At 46.2% G+C, this 25,731-nt stretch overlaps 1 protein-coding gene across 1 annotated transcript in view; it reads left to right on the top strand.

Annotated features, from left to right (window-relative positions):
* Positions 1-25,731, top strand: part of IGF2R (insulin like growth factor 2 receptor) — a 358,657-nt gene that overhangs the window by 240,883 nt on the left and 92,043 nt on the right. Inside the window, exons 35-37 of the mRNA XM_033935794.1 lie at positions 3,082-3,294; positions 6,715-6,864; positions 18,954-19,115. Coding sequence (XP_033791685.1) covers positions 3,082-3,294; positions 6,715-6,864; positions 18,954-19,115 — 525 coding nt within the window. The remainder of the gene's footprint in view (positions 1-3,081; positions 3,295-6,714; positions 6,865-18,953; positions 19,116-25,731) is intronic.

The following is a 25,731-nucleotide window of genomic DNA, read 5'->3' as shown; positions in this document are numbered from 1 at the left end:
GAAGTCGCCTAACAGTACTGTGTCACCACGCAAAGTGATGTTCTCTATGTCCTCAATCAATTCTTTGTCTTCGTCTTCCTTTTGTCTCGGAGGCCTGTATACCACACCGAGGTAAAGGCATTTTTCGTTCCCTCTGGTCAGGTTTACCCAAAGTGATTCCCCTGTGTATCTAACCTCTGTGATCCTGGTAGTTTTGATATTATCTTTGGTGTATAGTGCTACCCCCCCTCCTAATTTGCCCTCTCTGTCTCGACGAAGTAGATTGTAGCCTGGTATAACCATATCCCACCCATGCGAGTCTGTGAACCAGGTCTCGGATATCGCTACTATATCAAGGTCTGCATTCCTTATTTCTGTTTCTAGTTCCAGGATTTTGTTGCCCAAGCTGTGTGCATTAACATACATTGCTCTCCAAATTTGTGATGATATGCCTATCCCCGTTAGTGTACTTGCCTTAGGCTCAGAAGTGTGTATACTATGGGTACTTACCTTAGGCTCGGAAGTGTGGGTTTTACTTGCTTCATCAGGATGGATCCTTACTGCTCTGGTATGTATGTGTGAACCCTCCCCCAACTTACCTAGTTTAAAGCCTTCCGAAGTAGATGTGCTAGTCGATGTCCAAAAACTTTCTTGCCTCTCTTTGTTAGGTGAAGTCCATCAGGTCCCTGTAGTCCTTGTAGCGCTGCTCCGTGGTCTAGGAATCCAAAGTTCGTCTCTAAACACCATTCGCGAAGCCACTCGTTGGTCCTATGGATGCGCTCTTCCCTGTCTCTGCCTTTGTCTCTTACCGGGAGGATTGATGAGAAGACCACCTGTGCTCCTGTCTGCTTTAGCTTCCTTCCCAGGGCCTCGAAGTCTTTAGGGATGCTGTCTGATGTGCTTCTGGCAGTATCGTTGGTACCTACATGAATGAGAAACATAGGGAAATGGTCAGTAGGTTTTAGAAGTTTGTCTATACTGGTGGTGATGTCGCGGATCCTGGCTCCAGGGAGACAGCAGACCTCCCTTGACTGCAAATCTGGTCTGCAAATTGGTCCTTCGGTGCCTCTTAGCATGGAGTCTCCGATGACCACCACTCTACGCTCCTTCCGAGGGGGGGTAGATCGAGCATCGAGAACCGCAACCAGTGTTCTGTGTTCGGAATCCTCCTCTGCTTCATCCTCGTCAGTTCCTTCTTGAAGGACGTGAAATTTGTTTTTCAGGGAAAGTCGTGGCGTTGGTGTTGAACTGCCCTGTTTGAGAGAAAAAGAAGAAGAAGGTGAGAATGGGGGGGGATTTCTTTGCTTTCCAGTAGAAGAGGTTACCAGCTGCCAAGGACCGGAATCTCCAATCATTTCCTGTATACCAAACGTTGTGTTTAGTGCTGTAGGTTTGGGTATGTCGAGAATGGACCTGTCGTGGGTTCTCTCTGTGATGTGTGACAGTTCCAGAATAGCGTCGTCGATGAAGGCCTCGTCATCTCTTATGCTCCTCAGGCGCTTTACCTCCTCCCTGAGGCTCAGTAGTTCCTGCAGGGTATCTTCGCCTAAGTTTCCTAGCTCCTCTGTCTGCGTTGAGACTGCAGTGCACATAGAGAGGGGGGGGGAGGTCTCGGTCTGCACCGAGACCTCTGCCCTCTGAACCATGTTGCCCTCTGCCTTCTGTGTACAGACCTCGAGCGTCCTCTGTGTCCCTCCGGATGCTGGAGTGTCGATCTTGATCGTAGCTTTGGTACTCCGTGTCCTCCCTGCCATTTCCAAGTTGGAGCAATTTAGTTCTGTAAAGAGAAAGAGTGAGACGTTAGAGAGTATGTAAGGAGAAAGAAGATTTTTATTTTTATTTTTTTTATTTAAGTGTAAGAGAGTGTAAGAGAGTGTATGGGTGTATTTGAGTGTAAGAGAGTGTATGGGTGTGAGAAGAAAGGATTAACTATCTGGCTGAGAGTGTAAGAAGGTGTATGGTTGTGAGAAGAGAGGAGGAAGAGTGTGATTGATCGAAGAGTCTTGTACGTGGTGCGTGTATTGTTGGAGCGGCGCCAGCTTGAAGGGGGAATTCAGAGGTCCTGCACATGCGTCAGAAGGATGGCGGCCAGCTTGAATCAGAAGCCGGGAGGCGCTGGTGAACGGAAAAGGCATCGGCCGAAGAGGGAGGAGAGCCGCACGGGGACCCCGGGGAAAGGAAGCCACCACGCTACAAGGGCTGCAGCACCCACAGGCAGGTATCCACCCCTGGGCCACCATAGTAAACCTTGGTTGTGGAACAAATTGTTTCAGTTTACATTGTGGCCTATGGGGACATGTGCTTTGATATACGAGTACTTTGGATTACAAGCATGCTTCTGGAACGAATTATGCTCGTAAACCAAGGTACCACTGTATTTGGGTTTCTGCCAGGTACTTGTGACCTGGTTTGGCCACTATGGAAGCAGGATATTGGGCTAGATGGACCATTGGTCTGACCCAGTATAACTATTCTTATGCTTTTACATGTGGAAGAGAAGGCCCCCTAAGGTAACTCACAGGATCCATGTTCACCCTTCTGGCTTTTTGTTATAGTAAAAAGCAAATCGGACAAACTCAGATTCTATAAAGCAGAAAATCAATGCAAAGGAAATAGAGAAAACTATTAAATACAACTAGAGAAAAAGCACAGCTGCTAACAGAACCCAAAATAGAGTGGAGAAAAAAGAGACCTCAGAATAGCACCCTTAAATTCAGTCTTGACATAGGGTATAACATAATCACAGGTCTCTCTCTCTCAAAAAAAAAATCTAAAGTTGGTCCAATATTTCATAGACACTCTTATGAAAAGTTCACTGCAGCAATGCACTTATCTCAGTGGCTGTAATTTGGGACTCCTTAAGAAAATATCCAACTAGTCATGCAAACACAGGAAAAACAAACCAAAATTGAATTTCACTCTTCATTAGGTGGAAATTTTCCACTAGGTGGATTATGACATTGGTAGTCATTAGTTCTAAGAAGGGTGAGAAGAACTATTTATTGTTTTTATGTGTGGGGAAGAGAGGTGGTTAATTTTTGTGCATGTTTCTTTGTAATTGACCTCTACCAAAATCTCATACCAGACTTTCTCTCACATCAGGTAAATTGCTTTGTGCAGAATGGCAGCTCGGTTATTGACCTCAGCCCTCTAATCCAGCGCACTGGTTATTATGAAGCAGATGACGATGACATGGATGATACCAACTCTCTAGATTTCTATATCAATATTTGCCAGCCACTGAACACCATACCTGATGTTGCATGTCCACCAGGGGCAGCTGTGTGTATGATTCCAGATGGAGGCCTCCCAGTTGTAAGTGCAATATCAGTGAGCTTTCAAGTGTGACTATTGTAAATCTTACATATTGATTGGAAGAAATGGAGAAATTGCAGAATTATTTTTAAAAAAGTTGTTGTAGCTGAGATTATTTTTACTAGGTGAAGCTTTTCTATAAAGCAGCATTTTTTTTTTGCATTTTACATGATAGCTACTCATTTTCCTAATCTATGGTAGTGATGGCATTTTGATTACAAATTGGAGAACATTACAATCTGACATCCTTGATTTCCTTTAATTATGAAAGAGAACTCATTATCTGACCTGACATACTCAGGTATGTCCAAGTACTAGCTTAGATATATTTTGGGTTTTTTTCTTTATTCCACTGGAAATTCAGCATAGTAGCATATGTTCTCTGACTGATAATACATTTGCCCACAGTGTTCAGCCTTCCTCTGAGTTCACTAGTTGTTCTGTACACTGCTAGTGGTACATCCCTAGATCTAGCTATAGGTTTGGGAATGAGGGCGCCAGATTCTTATTAGGTGACACCTAAAGCACCACCCAGAAATAAGAATACTCCCTCAGTTGACAGAGCATAATTATTTACCAAATATATTACATCCGTAGATTTTTCTTGTTGGCTTATTAAGCCTGTTGTCACCTTTTTCAAAACAAAGAAAGAAAAGCAAATTGCACACAGACTGCAGCAATAATTGGTGTTCCTGATATGAACACAATTCAGATGTCACATGCATTAGTACCATAATCAGAGAATGTCATCTCTTTTAGCTAATTGAAATAATATATGTGCACAAAAAAACAACAATAAAAATTGAAAATACAATTCATTACCTTATGTCCTGCAGTTTCCACTTGCAGAGTTAAATATGAATTACAAAAAGATTTGACCGGGTAGATCTAAGGGGGGGGGGGGGCATATTTAAAATTATGCACGGGACAGCTCGACCCATACTCTTTGTCATTGATGCTACTTTTTTCATCATGTAATAAGAGATTTTTGAGCTGAACACCAATTAAACTATGCATTCTCCCTCAGTAGTGAATGTGAGAAACAAATGCTTTACAATTCTCCCATGAAGCAGCAGACTTGGAACTCTCTCCAAGTTACCAATAAAAATAAATCTGCACAAATTCAAACTCTTAAAGATGGCTAGAACAAGTAAGGCCCTCTTTTACTAAGGTGCAATAACCGATTAGCGCAGCTTAGTAAAAGAGGGGGTAAGTTTGTTTGTTTGTTTTTTCTTCTTAAAATTCATATAATATGATTCCCATCTGTTGGTAACTTGGAGAGAGTTCCAAGTCTGCTGCTTCATGGGAGAATTGTAAAGCATTTGTTTCTCACATTCACTACTGAGGGAGAATGCATAGTTTAATTGGTGTTCAGCTCAAAAATCTCTTATTACATGATGAAAAAAGTAGCATCAATGACAAAGAGTATGGGTCGAGCTGTCCCGTGCATAATTTTAAATATTAATATATATACATTTAAAGAAATGTGAGCCTCTTTTGGTAACCAATGCAGACATCTTAATATGGGAGAGACCCTATCTCATTTTCATAAATGATGTATTAGCCTAGCCGAGGTATTCAGCAAGGTTTGTAATTGTTTTCATTGCCTGCTTTCTTCTCAAAATTTACTTTTCCATGTCTTCCCTTCCCTTTCTATCTCTCTCCTCTCACATGGTCTGGCATCTCTCTCTCCTTCCCTCCCCCTTTCCATGGTCCGACATCTCTTTCCTTCCTCCCCCAAACTGGTCAGACATCTCTTTCCTTTCCCCCCTTTCTATAGTCTGGCATATCTCTCTCCCCTCCTTCCCTTCCATTATCTGGTCTGGCATCTCTCTCTCCTTCCCTTCCAGTAGTCTGACGCCTCTCTCCCTCCTTCCATCACCTTTCTCCAGTTCTGACATCTCTTCCTTTTCTTGAGTCAACTCTCTTCCCCCCTCAGTGTAACATTTCTCCCTCCCTCCTTTCTGCCCCCTGTAGTCCAACATCTCCCCTCCCTCCTTTCTGCCCCCACCCCAACATTTCTTTCTCTCTGCCTCCTGCATGCTTCCTCTCTGCCAGTCTTCATTCCCCTCCCCAACCAACATATCTCTCTCTCTTTTCCATGAATCCAACCTTTCACTCTCTGCCCTCTCCCACTTCCTCTGAGTGTGACATTTCTCCTTCCCTCCTTTCTGCTCTCCCCATCCAACATCTCTCCCTCAGTCCATCTCTCCCCAATCCCACTCACAATTAATATGCGCTCCCCACATGAACAATTTCTCCCTTTCTCGCCACTCTCATTCCTCCTTCAACAATTTTTCTTCCTTCCCTCCCCCCAACCCAACTCACAACTAAATGCTCTCTCCCCATGTACCATCTCACCCTTCTCTCCATTTCATGTCCATTTCTCCCTCTCACAACTGTCATCCCTCCTCCAACATTTTTTCTTCCCTCTCTTCCTCTTGTTGAGTTAGCAGCACCGATTCCTACACACTGCCTGCCACTAACCCGAAAGCCTCTCCTCTGTTCCTGCGCAGAAACAGGAAGTTCTGACAGAGGATAGGGCCCATCTGAGAAAAAGCTTCCGGATTAGTGGTAGGCAGCATTCAGCATCTCTCCCTTGCTTCCCTTCAAGTCCAGCAGCACCTTTCCCTTCCCCTTCTCCCCTGTCCAGAAGCATCTCTCCCTCTCCCTTCCCCATGTCTAGCAGTACTTCTCCTCTTCCTAGCAGCAGCTCACTGTGTACTTTTAACTTCCCCGTACAGCTACTGCTAGCCTTAGTTTAGTGATTTTATCAACAGCCTTAGAGCCTTTGCTAGGCCGGCCTGCTTCCGATGATATAACTTCCTCTTTCCTCGGAGGAAGGCTGGCCTAGCAAACTTTTTTTCTAAAATGTTAATGTGTTCTGGAGGAAAAGTCCATTGTCTGTTACTGAGATAGACATGGGAGAAGCCACTACTTGTCCTGGGATCATTGGTACTATTGGGTTTATACCTTGTACTTGTAACCTAGGTTGGCCACTGTTGGAAACAGGGTACTGGGCTACATGAATAATTGGTCTGACCCCATATGACTTCTCTTATGTTCTTATAGAATACAGTGATAAGGGACTGACTTCAGAAAAAAAGAAATAGTATATTTTTTTCACTGTGACGATTTGGTACATAGTTACTTTTAATTGCAGATGTTTGGCTTCATACATGTCATAACATGATGTGCCCAAGATGTGGGATAGTATGCTGATGGTGCTCATGTTTGCTATCTTAGTTTATAAACTTTTATACAATGCTTTGTTTTGAAGGGTTGTCTGGATTGGACATTATAGAAGTACTTTTACCAGGATAGCAAATAACCCCTAATAATGAAGTACTGTTTTAGAACATCTGTATGCAGTGATTTTTCTGTTTTAATCTTTATAATGCTTTTTTGTACTGTTTACAGGATATTGGACGTGTTTCCCATCCCCCACAGATCAATCCTTCTAACCAAGAAGTGAATATCATTCTTGAGAGTACAACATCATGTCCAACAGGCACAAATGTAAACTACAGCTCTCTTATTGTATTTCACTGTAAGAAGGGCACAGATCTGGTAAGAAGTAGTGCTATTCCTCTGGCAATATGTATTATCCCAGGACAAGCAGGCAGCATATTCTTAACGCATGGGTGACGTCACCGACGGAGCCCCGGTACGGCCCTTTTTAACTAGAAAGTTCTAGTTGGCCGCACCGTGCATGCGCGAGTGCCTTCCCGCCCGACGGAGGAGAGCGTGGTCCCAGTTTCTTCGTTTCCGCGGAGCGAAGAAGACGCATGTGTTTTCAACGGCCGTTGAAAAACTACTTTTTGCCTTCCCGCTCGCGTATTTTCTCACTTTTTTCCTTTTTTCTTATCGGATTCCCTTTATTTTTGTTTTCAAAAAAAAAAAAACTCATCGAGTTTTCTTTATTTTTTCAGGCCGGCCCCGGCGGGGCCTGTTGCCACCATACAGGCCTCTGGATTCAATTTTGCGGAGGCCGTGTTTCCCTTCATGCCCCCTCAACCAGGTTTTAAGAAGTGCCAGCGGTGTGCACGCCCAATCTCCCTCACCGACCCACACAATTGGTGCCTCCAGTGCTTGGGTCCAGAGCATCGGGCTGACACCTGCACCCGCTGTGCTATGCTTAAAAAGCGTACTTTGAAAAATCGGCAGATCCAGCAAAATATTTTGTTTGGTACCGGATCTGCCATGGAACCGGCTGCGACGTCGACGGCACCACAAAAGTCGGCACCGACGACATCGACACCACCGGACCCTTCCTCGGGGTCGTTGGGCCCAGGTAAGCCGGCTAAGAAGCCTCCCTCTTCCCTTGAGCGCCCTCCGGCCACGGTTGCGACACCGGCCCTCCCGGCGCCGCACCGACCCCGCAAACGCTCCGCTCCGATCTTGGTGAGTGCCTCATCATCGGCCTCCTCATCGCTGGAGCGTAGAGCGGCACCTATGGTACCGAAGAAGAAAAAAGTGGTACCGGTGCCTCCCCTGGACGACCGCATCGCGGCCATACTCCAAACACAGTTACAGGAGCAGCTGCAACAACAGCTCATAAGAACATAAGAAGTTGCCTCCACCGGGATCAGACCAGAGGTCCATCGCACCCAGCGGTCCGCACCCGCGGCGGCCCATCAGGTCCATGACCTGTCAAGTGTTCCCTGCCCTAAAAAACCTATCCTTACTTCTATCTGTATCCCTCAATCCCCTTTTCCTTCAGGAATTTATCCAAACCTTCTTTGAATCCCTGTAGTGTCTTCTGCCCCACCACAACCTCCGGGAGTGCGTTCCATGTGTCCACCACTCTCTGGGTGAAGAAGAACTTCCTGGCATTGGTTCTAAACCTATCCCCTTTCAGTTTCTCCGAGTGCCCCCTTGTACTTGTTGTTCCCCACAGTCTGAAGAATCTGTCCCTGTCTACCTTATCTATGCCTTTCAGGATCTTGAAAGTTTGTATCATGTCTCCTCTAAGTCTCCTCTTTTCCAGGGAGAACAGCCCCAGCTGTTCTAGCCTGTCGGCATACGAAAGGTTTTCCATACCTCTTACCATTTTCGTCGCTCTTCTCTGGACCCCCTCAAGCAATGCTATGTCCTTCTTGAGGTACGGCGACCAATACTGTACACAGTACTCCAGATGCGGGCGCACCATTGCACGGTACAGTGGCATGATGACTTCCTTTGTCCTGGTCATGATACCCTTCTTGATGATACCCAGCATTCTGTTTGCTTTCTTTGAGGCTGTCGCGCATTGTGCTGATGCTTTCATTGTTGTATCCACCAGCACACCCAGGTCTCTTTCAAGGGTACTTACATCTAGCAATGTTCCCCCCATTGTATAGCTGAACATCGGGTTCTTTTTCCCAACATGCATGACCTTGCTTTTCTCTATATTAAAACGCATCTGCCACTTTTTGGCCCACTCTTCCAGCTTCGTTAGGTCCCTTTGCAGGTTTTCACAGTCTTCCGTGGTTCTAACCCTGCTGCAGAGTTTGGTGTCATATGCAAATTTGATAACCTCACATTTCGTCCCTGTCTCCAGATCGTCTATAAATATATTGAACAGGAGCGGTCCCAACACCGACCCCTGCGGAACTCCGCTCGTGACCCGTTGCCAGTCTGAGTATTTGCCCTTCACTCCAACCCTCTGTTTTCTGCCCGCCAACCAGTGTTTAATCCATCGGTATACATCCCCCTCCACTCCGTGGTTCCACAGCTTCTTAAGCAGCCGTTCGTGGGGTACCTTGTCGAAAGCTTTTTGGAAGTCGAGGTAAATTATGTCTATGGGTTCCCCTTTGTCTATCTGGCTGTTTATTCCCTCAAAGAAATGTAGTAAGTTTGTGAGGCAAGACCTTCCCTTGCAGAAGCCATGTTGGCTCTCCCTCAGCTGCCCATTTTTTTTCCATGTGCTCGCAGATGCTGTTCTTAATAAGTGCTTCCATAATCTTACCCGGAACTGAAGTCAAGCTCACCGGCCTGTAGTTTCCCGGGTCTCCTCTTGATCCTTTCTTAAAGATAGGCGTGACATTTGCTATTTTCCAGTCCTCCGGGATCTCTCCAGTTTTCAATGATAGATTACATATTTGTTGGAGTGTTTCCGCTATTTCCTTTCTCAGTTCTTTTAGTACCCTTGGGTGGATTCCATCCGGGCCCGGTGATTTGTCGCTTTTTAATCTATCTATCTGTCGTAGGACGTCCTCATGGCTTACTTCTATTCGCTCCAGCTTTTCATCTAGATCCCCACTTATAATCTCCTCAGGTTCTGGTACATTGGATGTTTCCTCGCTCGTGAAGACCGACGAGAAAAACTTGTTTAACCTGTCTGCTACCTCTTTTTCCTCTCTTACCACTCCCTTTCTGGTTCCATCATCCAACGGTCCCACTTCCTCCCTTGCTCCAACAACTGTTGCCGGCGTTGCTGGCACCGCACCTTCCGGTACAGGACCGGTCCGAGCCTCACACTGTCCCATCGGTGTCGACCCCCCTCGGTACCGATTAATACTTCTATGCCGGTGCTCTTGGCAGAAACACCTACAGTACGTACCCGTGATGCTGCCGATCCTGTCCGGTCCCAGGAACGACATCGGTCTTCCTCACCCGGTACCGCCTCGGTGCGCTCAGGCAAATCTCTTTCAAAGACCCGCCATGCCGAGCCCTCCACACCGATGTCCAAACGTACGCACCCCGACGTTAGGGACCCAGATTTGTGGGAAGACTCCCCTCACGGTACCGAGGAGGACGCTTCATCAACCGATGAAGAACCCTCCATGACCGACACCATCTCCAAACCAGAGCAATCCTCTTTCTCCAAATTCCTTAGGGAGATGTCAGCAGCTCTTTCCATTCCCTTGGAGTCCGACTCTAAAAAGTCTCAGGCTTTCCTCGATGCCCTAGACTTTGAGCAACCTCCCAAAGAATTTTTGAAGTTGCCCGTCCACGACATCTTACGGGAAACTTTCTATAAAAACTGGGAAGCTCCCCTCACGGTTCCTGGAGCCCCTCGTAAATTGGATGCATTTGTGCTTATGTCCTGTGTTTGTACAAGCATTTCCCTTTTAATCATGGAATGTTTTTCATTAAAGTTGCTCATTAAAGTAGAACCTAGACATAAAAAGATGCAAAGCCAAATATTTGTACTATGATTTAAATGTGTTTCTTGCCATTTTAAACATAGATAAGCGTGCTTTCCTCTTGATTATATTGTTGACTCTAGTATCTGCATCTTTTAGCTTCACAGTAACAGAACAGTCTCAACTTCCAGGTAAACTTAGAGTTGTACTTTCGATTTATAATAGTCTCATTTTCCTACAACAGATGGTCTTGGACAGGTCTGTTTGCCCCTGCCTTGATTTGAATGAACTGATGAAAATGTATGTAACCTGAGAACGGTCTTCTGGCTTTTTTTATACTTTCAAATAGAGCCGTATTGAATAGCAGATTTTAATATTTGACCGAATACAAATAATGAAAAATATTATTCTGACAAATATGAATAATGGGTTTGGCATAAAGAGCACGCAAATATGCTTGTTTGATGGTCCATTCTGGATAATTCCTATTATGAAATCTTTGAAAAAGGATCTTAACCTGATATTTAATTTCCACATCTGTAGAACAGATGTGGCATATCCTCAGGAACTGGCTGAAAGGTAAAGCTTGTTTAAGCTCACTGGATGGTAGCTGTTTGTAATTTAAATAGGTATTCCTATCAGTTGTCTTACAATATACAAAATTGTCTCTTTGTATATCCTAGTATCCAAAAATGTAACTGTATTCAGGTCCCAAGTCATGGTAAATTTAAGATGACAGTCCAAGGTGTTTAGCCAAGTTACAAATTCTACCAAATGAAAAAAATGACACAATAAAACTGACTCAGATACGTATATATTAAAACCAACAAGTTATCCCAGGACAAGCAGGCAGCATATTCTCAACATATGGGTGACGTCATCCACGGAACCCTGATGTGGACAGCTTCACATGCAGACTTGCTTGAAGAACTTTTAGAAAGTGGTGTGTACAGTGTTTAGGACCTGATCATCATCCGGAGTCATGCGATCACTGTGCTACACTTCAAAATCGAGCCCTTAAATGTTGTCGAGTCCAGATCAAAAAAATATTCAGGGGGAATGGATCGGCCTCTACCTAAGGCCTTGACCCCGATTCCGGCCCTGACCTCAACTCCAGAAAAGTCTTCTACGGGGCAAAAACCTTTAACCTCGACTTCACTCAAACCTTCCTCAATGGGAAAGTCTTCGTCTTTGGGGAAATCACCTAAATCTTCTCTTGAGGCACCATTATCCTCACTGTCTCCCTCAGGTAAGAAAGCTAAGCCAACCCCTCCAGACATGCCACCCTTAGAACTGGTAGGTCCGAGGCTACCCAGGAAATGTGTCTTAAAATCAAGGCAACACTTTTCCTCGAGGTCGTCTTCCTCGGAGTCCATAGCCACACCAATTGTACCTGATCCAGTTGTCTTGGTGCCGGCTTTGCAGAATATTTTGTAAACTATTCTGCATCAGGAGTTTGGCAACATGCTTGCCAAATTAACTCCTGCCTCGACTCTGCTTCCTGCAGTCCAGCCTGAGCACTCAGCAGTATTACAAGGAGTCGAGTCCTTGAGAGTGCCTTGAGCTCAATCTACACACTCTATGCAAGGAGTTGAGTCCTTCATAGTGCCTCAAGATACCTTTACACAAGGAGCCGAGTCCTTATCAGTGTCTCAACATCGATCTCCGATTTCCAGTCCTACCTCTTCACATAAGAAACATAGAAACATAGAAAAAAGCGGCAGAAAAGGGCTATAGCCCACCAAGTCTGCCCATTCCGTGTATCCCCCCCCCTGAGTTTACTCACTTAAAGATCCCACGTGAGTATCCCATTTTCTCTTAAAATCCGTCACGCTGCTGGCCTTTATCACCTGGAGTGGGAGTCTGTTCCAATGATCCACAACTCTCTCGGTGAAGAAATACTTCCTGAAGTCGCCACGAAACTTCCCTCCCCTGATTTTCAGCGGATGCCCTCTGGTGGTCGAGGGTCCCATGAGCCGGAAGATATCATCTTCTGACTCGATGCGTCCCGTGATATACTTATACGTTTCAATCATATCTCCCCGTTCTCTTCTTTCCTCAAGTGAGTACAGTCGCAATTTCTTTAGTCTTTCCTCATACGTGAGATCCTTGAGCCCCAAGACCATCCTGGTGGCTGTTCGCTGTACCGACTCGATTCTTAGCACGTCCTTTCGGTAGTGAGGTCTCCAAAACTGAACGCAGTACTCTAAGTGAGGCCTCACCATGGCTCTGTACAACGGCATCACAACTTCAGGTCTCCTGCTGACGAAACCTCTGCGTATACACCCCATCATTTGTCTTGCCCTGGAGGAAGCCTTCTCCACTTGATTGGCAACCTTCATGTCCTCGCTAATGATCACTCCTAGGTCGCGTTCCGCTGTGGTCCTAACCAAGGTCTCACCATTTAGTACATAAGTTCTACGTGGGTTACTCTTTCCCAGGTGCATTACCTTGCATTTTTTAGCATTGAAGCCAAGCTGCCAAGTAGTTGACCATTGTTCCAGCAGCAGTAGATCGTGTGTCATATTATCAGGTAATAAGCTTCTGCCTACTACGTTGCAAAGTTTGGCGTCGTCGGCGAACAGCGATACCTTTCCCCTAAGTCCTTGCGTCATATCTCTTATGAATAAGTTGAATAGAATCGGACCCAGGACCGAGCCCTGCGGCACTCCACTTATCACGTCCGATGCTTCAGATGGAGTACCATTCACCACTACCCTCTGATGTCTGCCGCTCAGCCAATCCCCAACCCATGTAGTTAGAGTGTCTCCTAATCCTATCGATTTTAGCTTGTTCAGTAATCTTCGATGAGGAACACTATCAAATGCTTTACTGAAGTCTAAATACACTACGTCCAGTGACTCTCCTGCATCCAGTTGTCTAGTAACCCAGTCAAAAAAGCTAATCAGATTAGATTGGCAGGATCTACCTTGGGTGAACCCGTGTTGGTGTGGATCACGCAGTTTTTCTTCGTCTAGGATTGTGTCAATATTCTGTTTGATCAGTGTTTCCATGAGTTTACACACTATAGACGTGAGACTCACTGGTCTGTAGTTTGCTGTTTCTGTCCTGCAGCCCTTTTTGTGGAGTGGGATTACGTTGGCGGTTTTCCAGTCCAAGGGGACCCTTCCTGTGCTTAGGAGGCACAGGATGAGGCACAGGATGAGGACTCCTCGACATTCATCTTCGAGGCTGGATCCAACTCAATCACGGGACTGTGATTCGAGGCATAGTTCTCCACATCATTTGTCAAAGCTTCTTCTCGAGGCAGGTCTTGTTTATCGAGGCATCAAGACTCTTCGAGACCACCAACTCCTTTGTCGAGGAGATCTGTTGGAGAGCCTCGCCTTTCTCGTCAGTCGAGTTCTTCTCCTGCGAGGTTTTCTTCACATTCTAGAAGTGGGTCATCTTTGCTTATGGATTCAGATCTCAGGTATCAATACTCCAGAGAAACTTCACCTTTGTTCTCTGCTATGAGAGATACCTCAAGGGGTTCCCATTCACCTTCTCCTCAACGGGGTCATACCTCATCAGATCCGGTGTCCTTCACCAAGTTTCTTTGCCAAATGAGTAAAGATCTTAACATCACTTTGGAATCTGACTCAAAATACTCTAAGGAGTATTTGGAAGAACTGGGTATGCCTCATCCTCCTAGGAAGTCTCTCAAGTTACCCAAAAATGGCATTCTTTCTCAAACTTTCAAAAGAAATCTTGATACACCATATTCTATTCCTGCTGTGCCAGCAAAGTTGGAATCTCGATATATGATGATCCATTGTAAGGGATTTGAGACGTCTCAATTATCCCATCAGTCTCTTCTCGTGGAGTCTTCTTTAAAAAGAACCAGTCCTGCCAAAGTCTATACCTCCGTCCCTCCTAGCCGAGAGGACAGGACCATGGACAAGTTTGGTCGTCGGCTGTATCAAAATTCGATGATGACAAACCGAATTTTGAACTATAACTTTGTCTTCACATCTTACCTGAAACATTTGGTCAATGCCATGCCTGATTTTTTTTTTCCAAATATCTTCCTCAACATCGACTTCGAGTTTCAACACATACATCACACTCTGGGTCAACTTTGCATGCATATGGTTCAAGCTGCATATGATGCGTTTGAAATGTCCTCTAGAGTCACTGCGTTTTCGGTGGCGATGCGCCGGCTGGCCTGGCTCCGCACCATAGATATGGATCCGAATCTACAAGATCGACTGGCTAACATCCCATGCCAGGACAATGAGTTGTTTGATGACTCTATTGAGGCAGCTACAAAGTACTTATCTGAGCATGAAAAGTCATTTGCTTCCATAATCAGCCCAAAGCCTTCCACCGCTAAGAGTTATAGGCCTACTCCATCTTACCAGAGGTGTTTTCCTCAAAAGACAGCACCTTATTTAAGGTTGCCTCCTAAGAAACAACAACAGCAGCAACAGAAACGGCAGCAAAAACCTTGACTCCTGCTGCACCCAAGGCCTCTCAGTCTTTTTGACTATCTAACACAGAGCAATAACCTCAATCGTTCTGTCTCTGTCCTCTTCTCTCCCTATTGGGGGACGTCTCCATCATTTTTACCAACGATGGGAGCTCATTACATCCGACCTTTGGGTCCTCACTATCATCAGGGAAGGTTACTCTCTTCACTTCATCCACGTTCCACCAGATCTTCTCCCAAGAGAGTATTCTTCCAATCCGTCGCAGACCACCCTTCTTCTTCAGAAAGCTCAAGCTCTGCTTTGTCTCCGTGCCATGGGGGAAGTTCCCCTGAAACAGCAGAGCACAGGGTTTTACTCCCGTTACTTCTTGTCCCGAAGAAGATGGGAGATCTGCAACCTATTTTGGATCTCAGGACTCTCAACAAATTTATTGACAGAGAAAAATTTTGGATGTTTTCTCTAGCATCCTTGTATCCTCTTCTAGATCACGATTGGTTATGCTCTCTGGATCTCAAAGAGGCTTACACTCGCATCCCCATTCATCCAGCCTCTTGCAAGTTTCTTAGATTTCAGATGGGAAATCATCATTTTCGGCCTGGCATCATCTCCCAGAGTTTTCAGCAAGTGCCTAGTGGTGGTAGTAGCAGCTCTGCGCAACCATGATCTTCAGGTTTTCCCGTACCTGGACGACTGGCTCATCAAAGATTCAACATCTCAGAGAGTTATTGTAGCAACCCAAAGGACTATTTGGTTCCTCCAAAGTTTAGGGTTCAAAGTCAACTTTCTGAAATCCCAGCTACAGCCCTCTTAGAATCGTAGTTCATTGGAGCTGTACTGGACACTGTGCAACTCAGAGCATTCCTTCCTCAACAACGTCAGGATGCTCTCATTCAACTTTGTCAAAAAGTATCATCCCTCACTTCACTCTCAGCAAGACACATGATGGTTCTGCTAGGTCACATGGCCTCTACAGTTCACGTAACTCCTTTTGCCAGACTTCACCTCAGATTCCTGGCATCTCAGTGGGCGCAGGCTTTCAACTCACTCTCTCAGCACATTACAGTGACTCCTTCGTTGAGATAGTCTCTCCACTGGTGGATGCTCTCTTCCAATCTCTCCAGAGGTTTACTGTTTCAGAAGCCCCCTCATCAGAAGGTTCTCATGACAGATTCCTCGATCTACGCTTGGGGGGCTCATCTCAATGGTCTCCGTACTCAAGGACATTGGTCCAACACAGATCGTCAGAGTCACATAAATCTGTTGGAACTCAATATTCAATGTTTTCAAAGCTTTTCAGCATCTTCTTCACGATCAAGTAGTCCTCATTCGTATAGACAATCAAGTTGCCATGTACTACATCAACAAGCAGGGAGGAACAGGATCTCTCCCTCTTTGCCAGGAAGCTCAGAAGGTTTGGAATTGGGCAATTCTTCACAACACATTTCTGAAAGCGGTCTACATTCCAGGAGAGAAAAACTGTCTTGACAGACAAATTGAATCGTCTTCTGCAACCTCACGAATGGGCACTCAATTTGTCGCCTCTCCATCACATTTTTTCTCAGTGGGGAACTCCTCAAGTAGATCTCTTTGTGTCTACCCACAACAGCAAACTGCCTCAGTTGTGCTCCAGGATATACTCTCCTCACCATCTGGAGGCAGATGCTTTTCTTCTGGAATGGACAAATCAGTTTCTGTATACATTTCCTCTCATTCTCAAGACACTCGTCAAACACAAACATGCCACCATGATTCCGATAGCTCCTCGGTGGCCCAGACAACCGTGGTTCTCCCTTCTACTTCAACTCAGCAGCTTGGAGCCATTTTTTCTACCAGTTTTTCCGTCTCTGCTTACACAGAGTCAGGGATCTCTGTTTCATCCCAACCTGCAGTCTCTGCACCTGACAGCTTGGTACCTTTCAACATAACTGCCAAACTACAGTTCTCTCAATCTGTCAAGGACATTTTAGAGGCTTCCAGAAAGCCTACCACTAGACATTGTTACAACCAGAAATGGACTATGTTTTCTGCTTGGTGCACCATTCATCACAAGGAGCCTCGATCTACCTCCTTGTCTTCAATTTTGGATTAATTGTTGCATTTATCCCAATCAGGCCTCAAATCAACATCCATTCAAGTCCATCTCAGTGCAATTGCTGCTTTCCATCAGCCTATAGAAGGGAAACCCCTCTCTGCTTATCCCGTGGTTTCCATATTCATGAAAGGACTTTTCAATGTCAAGCCCACCTCTCAAACCGCCTTCAGTGGTTTGGGATCTCAGTGTTGTTCTTGCTTAGTTGATGAAGCCTCCATTTGAATCAATGTCTTCAGCTCATCTGAAATATATCACTTGGAAAGTGTTTTTTCTCATTGCTCTCACATCTGCTCGCAGAGTCTGAGCTACAAGCTTTAGTAGTGGACCCACCTTTCACAGTATTCCATCATGACAGGGTGGTCCTCCGTATTCATCCTAAATTCTTACCTAAAGTGGTTTCAGAATTTCATCTCAATCAATCCATTGCTCCTCCAGTGTTTTTTTCCATAGCCTCATTCTCATCCTGGAGAAACAGCTCATACTCTGGACTGTAAGTGTGCTTTGGCTTTCTGTTTGCAAAGGATTAAGCCATAGCGATCTTTTCCTCAACTTTTTGTCTCCTCTGATCCAACAAGTTGGGACATCCAGTTTCCAAGCGCACTATCTTCAACTGGTTGGCGGCTTGCATCTCTTTCTGCTATGCTCAGGTTGGATCAGAGGGTCGAGTCATAGCCCATAAAGTTAGAGCCATGGCGGTATCTGTAGTTTCCTTAGATCTACTCCTGTTGAGGAAATCTGCAAAGCTGCCACTTGGTCCTCGGTTCATACATTCACCTCTCATTATTGTCTGGATTCTTTTTCCAGACGGGATGGCCATTTTGGCCAGGCAGTATTCCAAAATTTATTCTCCTGAATTGCCAACACTCCCACCATCCCATTGTAGTTAGCTTGAAGGTCACCCATATGTTGAGAATATGCTGCCTGCTTGTCCTGGGATAAAGCACAGTTACTTACCGTAACAGGTGTTATTCAAGGACAGCAGGCAGATATTCTCACAACCCACCCACTTTCCCTGGTTGGTTTCTTAGCTAGCTATCTGAACTGAGGAGACGCTGAGGAGATGCGTGCCCTACCTCGGGCGGGAAGGCACTCGCGAACTTACTAAAAGTTCTTCAAGCAAGTCTGCTTGTGAAGCTGTCCACATCGGGGCTCCATGAATGATGTCACCCAAATGTTGAAAATATCTGCCTGCTGTCCCTGAATAACACCTGTTATGGTAAGTAACTGTGCTATTTATACAAATGTCGTTCTTCAAAGTGACAGATGCATAAATTAATCACACTAACAAGCTCATTAGTATAGGGCTTTCGGCCACTGCATTCCGTGTATGGTAAAGCAATAACCAAAAGCCTCTGTGTATTGGCCTCAGAATAACATTTCATTTAGACTTCATAAAAACTAGTCTAAATGAAACATTGGCAGCAATGGCATAGCGAGGGTAGGAGGCTTCCGGAGTGGTGGCGTTTCCCCCTCCTGCACCTTTCTCTCCACCCCTCCACTTCTTCTGTGCCACACTCACGCCCTCTCTTCCTACCCCCTTACCTCTTAAAGTCTTTGCAAGCGCAAGCAGCTTCTCCAGCCTGCTGTTTGCGCTGACTTTCCCTCTGATGTCACTTCCTGGCCCTGCAACCCGGAAGTGATTTCAGAGGGAGCCAGGCTAGAGTAGTTGCTCACGCTGGCAAAGATTTTAAAGAGGGGCGGGGAAGGGAGGGTGCGAGCGTGGCATGGGGGGGCAGAGAGGTGCCATCATCCCCCACCAAGATGGCACCCAGGGCACTTCACACCGTCCCCTCTTACTATTCTACTGATTTCCAGCATGGTAGGCTTTGTGCATTTGCCCCTGTGTCTTCCATTCATTGATTTATTCCTTCCTTTCTCCCCAGGCTTCTTTTGGTTCTTTAAGTGACCAACAGAATTGCTTCTACCAGCTGCACCTTTGCAGCAGCTTTTATTCTTCACATTTTCAATGGCCAATAGGTGAATTTTTGCTTGCACAGGGATGGTTTGTCAGGCTGTTACAATAGGCTCATATTTTACTTTTTTTTTTTTTTAATTTGACTGCAGGGTACGCCAAAGATGCTGAAGAAGTCTGACTGCACTTTTGTATTTGAATGGAATACTCCAGTAGTTTGTCCAGATGAGGTGACAACATTGGGCTGTTCACTAACGGATGAGCAGTTACATTACACATTCAATTTGTCCTCTCTTTCTGGAACCACATACGAGGTGAACTGAACACTATAAGACTTAAAACGCAATTACACTATCATGTTTTTATGTGTACTGATTTCAGTACTCTTGTCTAATAGTGCAATGGGATCTTCTGTCTCCTTATTACCAGTTCTTTTCCATAAATGAATACACTGATGCTGGCTGGCTGTTTAAATGCTTTGGCACAGTTTATTCTGCAGCAACTTGTTCATGTATTTATCATCTCCCCTGTCCTCATCCTTACACTTTCCAAGTCTTCTCCGTTTTAAAGTTTACCCATGTATTACATTACATTACATTAGAGATTTCTATTCCGCCATTACCTTGCGGTTCAAGGCGGATTACAAAAGATATAAAAAATGGGGGTTACAATGGAAGAACAATTGTCATTTCTAGAGTTGTAAAGAGTAAGAGTTGTTAAGAGTAAGTGAGGTTAGGACTGTTTCAGGAATTTCTTGAAGAGTGTAGTTTTTATTTCTTTTCTGAAAATCTTGTAGTCTGGGGTGGTTAACAGTAGGTTGGAGATTTGGTTATCTAGTTTTGCGGCTCGAGTGGCTAGGAGGCCATCGTATTGTTTTGTCCATTTTACTTCCTTGATCGGGGAGGTGTGAATGGGGAGTGCGTTTTTCTATATCTGGTTGAGGTTGCTTGGATGAGGCGATTGTTTAGGTAGGCTGGGCTGTTTCCTTTTTTTTTTTTTAAACGTATTTTTATTAGCAGTGAAAGATACACCACCCAACAGGGCGCAACATCAAACTACATCGTGGCAATAAGTGTCCATAATCAGCACAAGAACAAGAACAGAGGCATATCCCCCCAAACAGATCCCCCCGCACAAATGCAGTGTGCAACAAGTACAAAAGGCAGCCAGGGCCTCTGAAGCATAGGCAGTATAGGACAGCAGAAATAGATAAGGTCACCCAGTGGGGACGGCGATCTCACACCCCTTTTATCTTTTTTTCACCAATCACACACTATACCCTCCACACCTCTCATACTAAGCACACATTCTCTCGCTCCCCTCCCTCCCTCCCCCCTCCCACCCTCCCGTCCCTGGGACATCAAAGCATAGAAGCGAGAAGAATCATCAGAGCATATCATGGACAGTACAAGGAGAACAGAGATTGTAACATCTAGATGGGCGCCGGTCCCCCTTCCTTTTCATGAGATGGCACCAAGTCCCTCAGTCTCTCCCACAGGCCTACATAATGCTGTTTAAGCACACTCGGGGACCGGGCATACAATCAAATTTCAAACTGAGTGACTTCCCGAAGTCTATTCCTCCAGTGCGGGATCGGAGGCGGCTCCGCCGACATCCAATAAGTCAAAATCAGTTTTTTCACTACAAGAATTACATTATAAAAAAACCTGCATTGGGGAACAGTGAAACCCTGATCCTGGAGGGATGTCTGCAGACCCAGGAGAAGAAACCCATAGTCCCATTCAACGGTACGTTGCACAGCACGCTCCAGTAGGGTGAGGGCCTCCCGCCATATATCCAATTTGGGGCATTCCAGAAAAGAGTGAATGTGTGTGCCTACACTGATCTTGCATTTAACACACGAATCACTGTCCCAGAGCCCTAGGCGCGCCCCTCGCTGAGGAGTGAAGTAGGCCCGGTGGAGAATCTTGTACTGGAGTTCCTGAAAGTCAGCGGATTTAGTGTAAGAATATAGAGTGCTGAAACAAGCTAGAAATTATGGTTCAGATATTTCCTGTCCTAAGTCCCTTTCCCAGGCGGATCGCACAGGAGTGAGCACCGACAAGGGAAGAGATGTTTTGAGTACTCTGTACCAGTGAGCAAGGGAATTGGCTATGGGCGGGGTGGCCGAGAACAGAGTATCCAGCGGGCCCTTAACCCAAATTTCGTCACCCCCTCTACGCTCAGCATCCCAGTAGTGGCGCACTTGGAAGCAAGAAAATAGGTAACAAGAAGGAAGGCCCCACGCATCCCGCGTTTGTTGGAAGGATGGGAATCCATCAGGAGATAACTCAAGGAGGTGTTCCATTGCTTCGCAACCTCGAGTCGCCCAATGCTGAAATACTGATCTACCCCAGCCCGGTTGAAACCTGGAGTTCCCCACCAGACGTAGAAAAGGAGACACCTCCGTCGACAACCGCTGTCTGCGCCGCCACCAGCGCCATGCCATTCGGAACGGTCGCAGAAAACGGAGGCAAACAAGGTATCGCCTCCCCGGATCGTCCTGACGGTGTAATGTATTCAGAAAGTGAAAAGGGGAGCTCCAGTTGACTAGCCAGCCCCGAAGTGAGTAACGATAGCATCCAGTATAGCCCTCATGGATCCATCGCATAAGAGACGCTACATTATAAAGCCGAATATCCGGGACATTGAGTCCCCCCAGACCTTTATCCAAAGTGAGTTTGGACATCGCTATCCGAGGTGTCCGTGACCTCCATATGAAACGAGAAATAGCGATAAAAGTTCCGCCCCCCTAGCCTGGCGCTTGGCAGCCGTGTATGCAATCACGTGTCCCCTCAGGACTGCCTTTGATGCGTACCAGTAAGATACCGATCCTATTTCAGGAGTATTGTTCGTGGCCTGATAATCTACCCATCGCGCCCGTAGGTATGTTCGAAATTCCTGATCATGATACAAATACAATGCCATTTTCCAAGAAGAGGCCCTGCTACCAGCTGCGAGGGTCAGGGTAAGATCCACGGTAGCGTGGTCGGAAACCGTAGTTTCCACTATGTCCGATCTAGTGACTCTGGGGAACAACCTTTGGTCCAGTAATATATAATCTAGGCGTGTGTACACTTTGTGGACATGTGAGTAAAAGGTAAAATCCGAATCATACGGGTGTAACGCCCGCCAGACGTCCACCAGGCCTAGATGCTGTGCCAGAAATCCCACCCCCTTGTTATCATGGTCTCTTAAACTACCCCTAGGAGGCTTGCAATCCACCCCTGGGTCTGCAGTGATGTTCATGTCTCCCCCCAGGATCACCTGGTAATCCGGGTGGGCCGATACCATAGAAAGAACTGTGGAGAAAAATTTATGACAGTAAGAGTTCGGTGCATATAAATTACAGAGCAACAGCTTAAGACCCCAGACCTCCCCCATGACAATAACATATCTCCCCTCCCGATCCGTCATTTGTTTATGCAAGACAAAAGGTAGCCGCTTATGAAATAAAATAGCCATCCCCCCTCTGTCGGCCCCCAGATGTGGAGGAGAAGACTTCCCCGACCCAATTCCTCCTCAATTTGGAGTGTTCAATCTGAGTTAGGTGTGTCTCCTGTAAAAAGGCCACATCCACTTTCAGGTTACGCAAGTGGGTGAGTATGCGAGATCTTTTAACCGGGGACCTGATGCCATCTACATTGAAAGTGACAATCTTTAGGTCAGCCATAGCAGAGAGAGGGACAGGTTACATAGTGCACAACCCCGGGGAACAGCAACCTCCCAGGAGCCCAAGGAATCATCCATTTTTCACCAGCCATTCAAGAACTGAGCCTTGGCAGAAATAACAGATAGGTGCAGATGAGGCCTCCCAGCTAAGCCTCGCCGCCCTCAGTTGCCAAATGCCCCATGTCCCAGCAACCTGAGCCCCCACGGATCCCCCCCACCCACACACAACCACACCACATTCACACACCCCCACACATACTCTTCCCCGCAGCCCCCCAACAATCCCCCCCCTCTCCCCAGCCCCCCATGCTGCACCCTTCCCGCCAGCATATATACCCATATGTACCCCCCAGCCTGCCCGGAGACCTCCCCCCCTCAGGACACTCCCCCTCTGCATCCCATAAGGTCCTACTGTCCCTGCAGAAATAAACATAAACGTAACGCTGATGTCAGTAAGGCGTCTCTAATCCAGTCCATGCCAGGTGTTGTGTAAAAGCCACAGTATACCGGATCAAATGTCAAGTTGGCCGCTACATCCCCTGTCGAACAGATCCTAGAGGGCCCAGCTGATGGTGAGGGGCCAGGAATGGAATCGGACCCCTTGTCAGCACAAAGATCACCAAGGTGTGCGGTCCACCAGGGCAGTCCCCCCGCATCCAGCTCAGTGGCTGGCTCTCAACCTGGGGAATTGTACACTCCACAGTAGCCAGAGTCTCACATCCATAGGACATGTTAGAAGAAAAACTGAGGCAGCCGCCATCTCCACACTCTTAGCCCTCAGTGCAGCAGAGAAGGAAAAGTTATATGACATGCATACCCTCTGTAGCTATATCGGACAGAGGAAATTCAGCAAGCAGGTAATTTAGCCAGAAACGCCTTGGCTTCATCTCCAGAGTGGAAAGTCAGGGTTTTACCATCATGCCAGACCCGAAGATTCGCCGGGTACACCAGCGCGAACTTGATTCCTCTATTATGGAGATCCGTGCAGGAGGGCGCCATGGTCTTGCGTTGGGCCGCCACCCGCACGGAATAATCATTGAACACGAGGACCCGAGATCCCTCGTAATCCAGGGCCCAGCCCTGCGATAGGCCCGAAGTAGCATTTCCTTTTCACGCCAGTTAACATATCGGGCTATTGCAGTCCTCGCTCTCCCCCCCCTCCACTGGCCGAGCTCCAATGCGATGTGCCCGCTCACACGTGAAACTCTCAGTGCCCCCGGCCAGGCCCAATTGCTCCGGCAGCCACTTACTAAAGGCATCGTAAAGGTCCTGCTCGCTTACCGTCTCCGGGAGCCCGACCAGCCGCAGATTATTTCGGCGGCTCCTATTCTCCTGTTCGTCCAGGGTTGCCAGTAGCTCCCGGTTGGTTTTTTGCAGTTCCTCCACCTGGGTAGTTAGACCCGAGCACGTCTTCCTGATCGGACACTCGCTGCTCCACTTCCGTTAGCCGTCGGCTGTGAGAATCAAACTTCTCATTCATCTCATCCACAGCTGACTGTATTTTATTTAGCCTGTCCGCCAGCGCCGCCAAAACTGAACGCGTGATGTCTGTGATCCATTCACCAGCCGGAATTGTGAAAGTGGCCGGTTCTGCCGCCATTTTGGAGGGGGTGAGAGAGGGCTTGTCCCGGGTTCCCTTTGCCGATTTTACTGGCATGCCCCGCTCCGGCGTGTTCTCTCCTTCGGGCTATGGAGGAGCAGGTAATAGTATCCGATGCCAGGACCTCGCGGCTCCGGTAGGGATGCAGAGAAGCCGATTTTTTCGCCGATATTTCGTCCGTGGGACGGAGCTCTCCGACAGTGCGTCCGCTCAGACAGGCTGCATCACGTGTCCCCTGGCTGGGCTGTTTCCGTTTAGGGTTTTGAATATCATGCAGTAGAATTTAAATAGTATTCTTTCTTGGATTGGTAGCCAGTGTGAGTTGATGTAAGCCTCTGTGATATGATCATGTTTCCTCAATGAGCAGATGAGTCTCAGAGCAGTATTTTGGATTGTTTGTAGTTGCTTGGTCATCGTGGCAGGGCAGGGGAGGTAGAGGATGTTGCAGTAGTCTAGCAATCCTAGGATTAGGGATTGCACTATAAGCTGGAATTGTGTTCTTTCAAAAAATTTCCGGACTTGTCTCAGATTTCTCATTATTGCGAAGGATTTCTGTATGGTTTTATTTATTTGCGGTTGCATAGTACAGCATCAGTCTATTGTCATTCCTAGTAGTTTTATGGAGGTTTGGATTGGATAGTTGATTGAGTTAAGTTCTAAATTGGTTATGGTTGGGACTTTGTCATTTTCGAGGAGGATGAATTTAGTTTTATCTGGGTTGAGTTTCAGTTTGTGTTCTTTCATCCAGGTCGTAACTGTTTCTAGTGTTCGATGGAGTATATTTGTCATGGTGGTCTTTGGCTGATCATATGGTATGAGGATGGTGATGTCATCCGCATAACTATAGGTGGTTATGCCTAGATTGTCCAGGTATGCTCCGAGAGAGGCAGTGTATAGGTTGAAGAGAGTAGGGGATAGTGGGGATCCCTGTGGTATGCCGCAAGGGTTTGACCAAGGATCTGATTTTTCTTTGTTTGATTTTACTCTTTAGGTTCTGGATTTTAGGAAGCCTTCAAACCAAGAATATACTTTATCTGAGATACCTATTGCATCCAAGATTTGAAGAAGGATGTTATGATCAACTAGGTCAAATGTTGCAGTCAGGTCCAGTTGTATGAGAAGCATTTTTTTTCCTGTGCTAAGATATTATCCGTCTGTGTCCATAAGGGAGCCTAGTAGTGTCTATGTGCTGAAGTTGGTTCTGAATCCAGATTGCATGGGGTGGAGTAAGTTATGGTCGTCTAGATAGTTTGTGAGGAGTTTAGCTACTAGGCTTTCTGTAATTTTGACATATAGCGGTATTGAGGCAATGGGTCTGAAGTTGGTTGGTTGGTCCATTGGTCCTTTTGGGTCTTTTTGAATTGGGGTAATGATGATTTCGCTGATGTCAGTAGGGAAAATGCCATCTGTGAGTGTAGTTTGTATCCATTGCAGAAGTAGAGTACGGAATTTTATACTGGAGGTGGTAAGGAGATATGATGGGCAGTGGTTGAGGTCATAGGAAGCGTGGCTGTATTTTTGGTAGAGTTTATTGAGTTTGGACCATTGTATGTTGGGGAATTGAGACCATGTTCTGTCTACTGCAGTTGATTCTTTTTCTGTGGAGTGAATTGTGATTTCGTTTAGGTGGGATGGGGTAAAATTGAGGGTGGCTCTGG

This window comes from Geotrypetes seraphini, chromosome 3, assembly GCF_902459505.1.
Source record: "Geotrypetes seraphini chromosome 3, aGeoSer1.1, whole genome shotgun sequence".
Taxonomy (NCBI): domain Eukaryota; kingdom Metazoa; phylum Chordata; class Amphibia; order Gymnophiona; family Dermophiidae; genus Geotrypetes; species Geotrypetes seraphini.
Note: the sequence above shows the minus strand (reverse complement) of the source record. Positions and strands in the feature narration are given on the sequence as shown.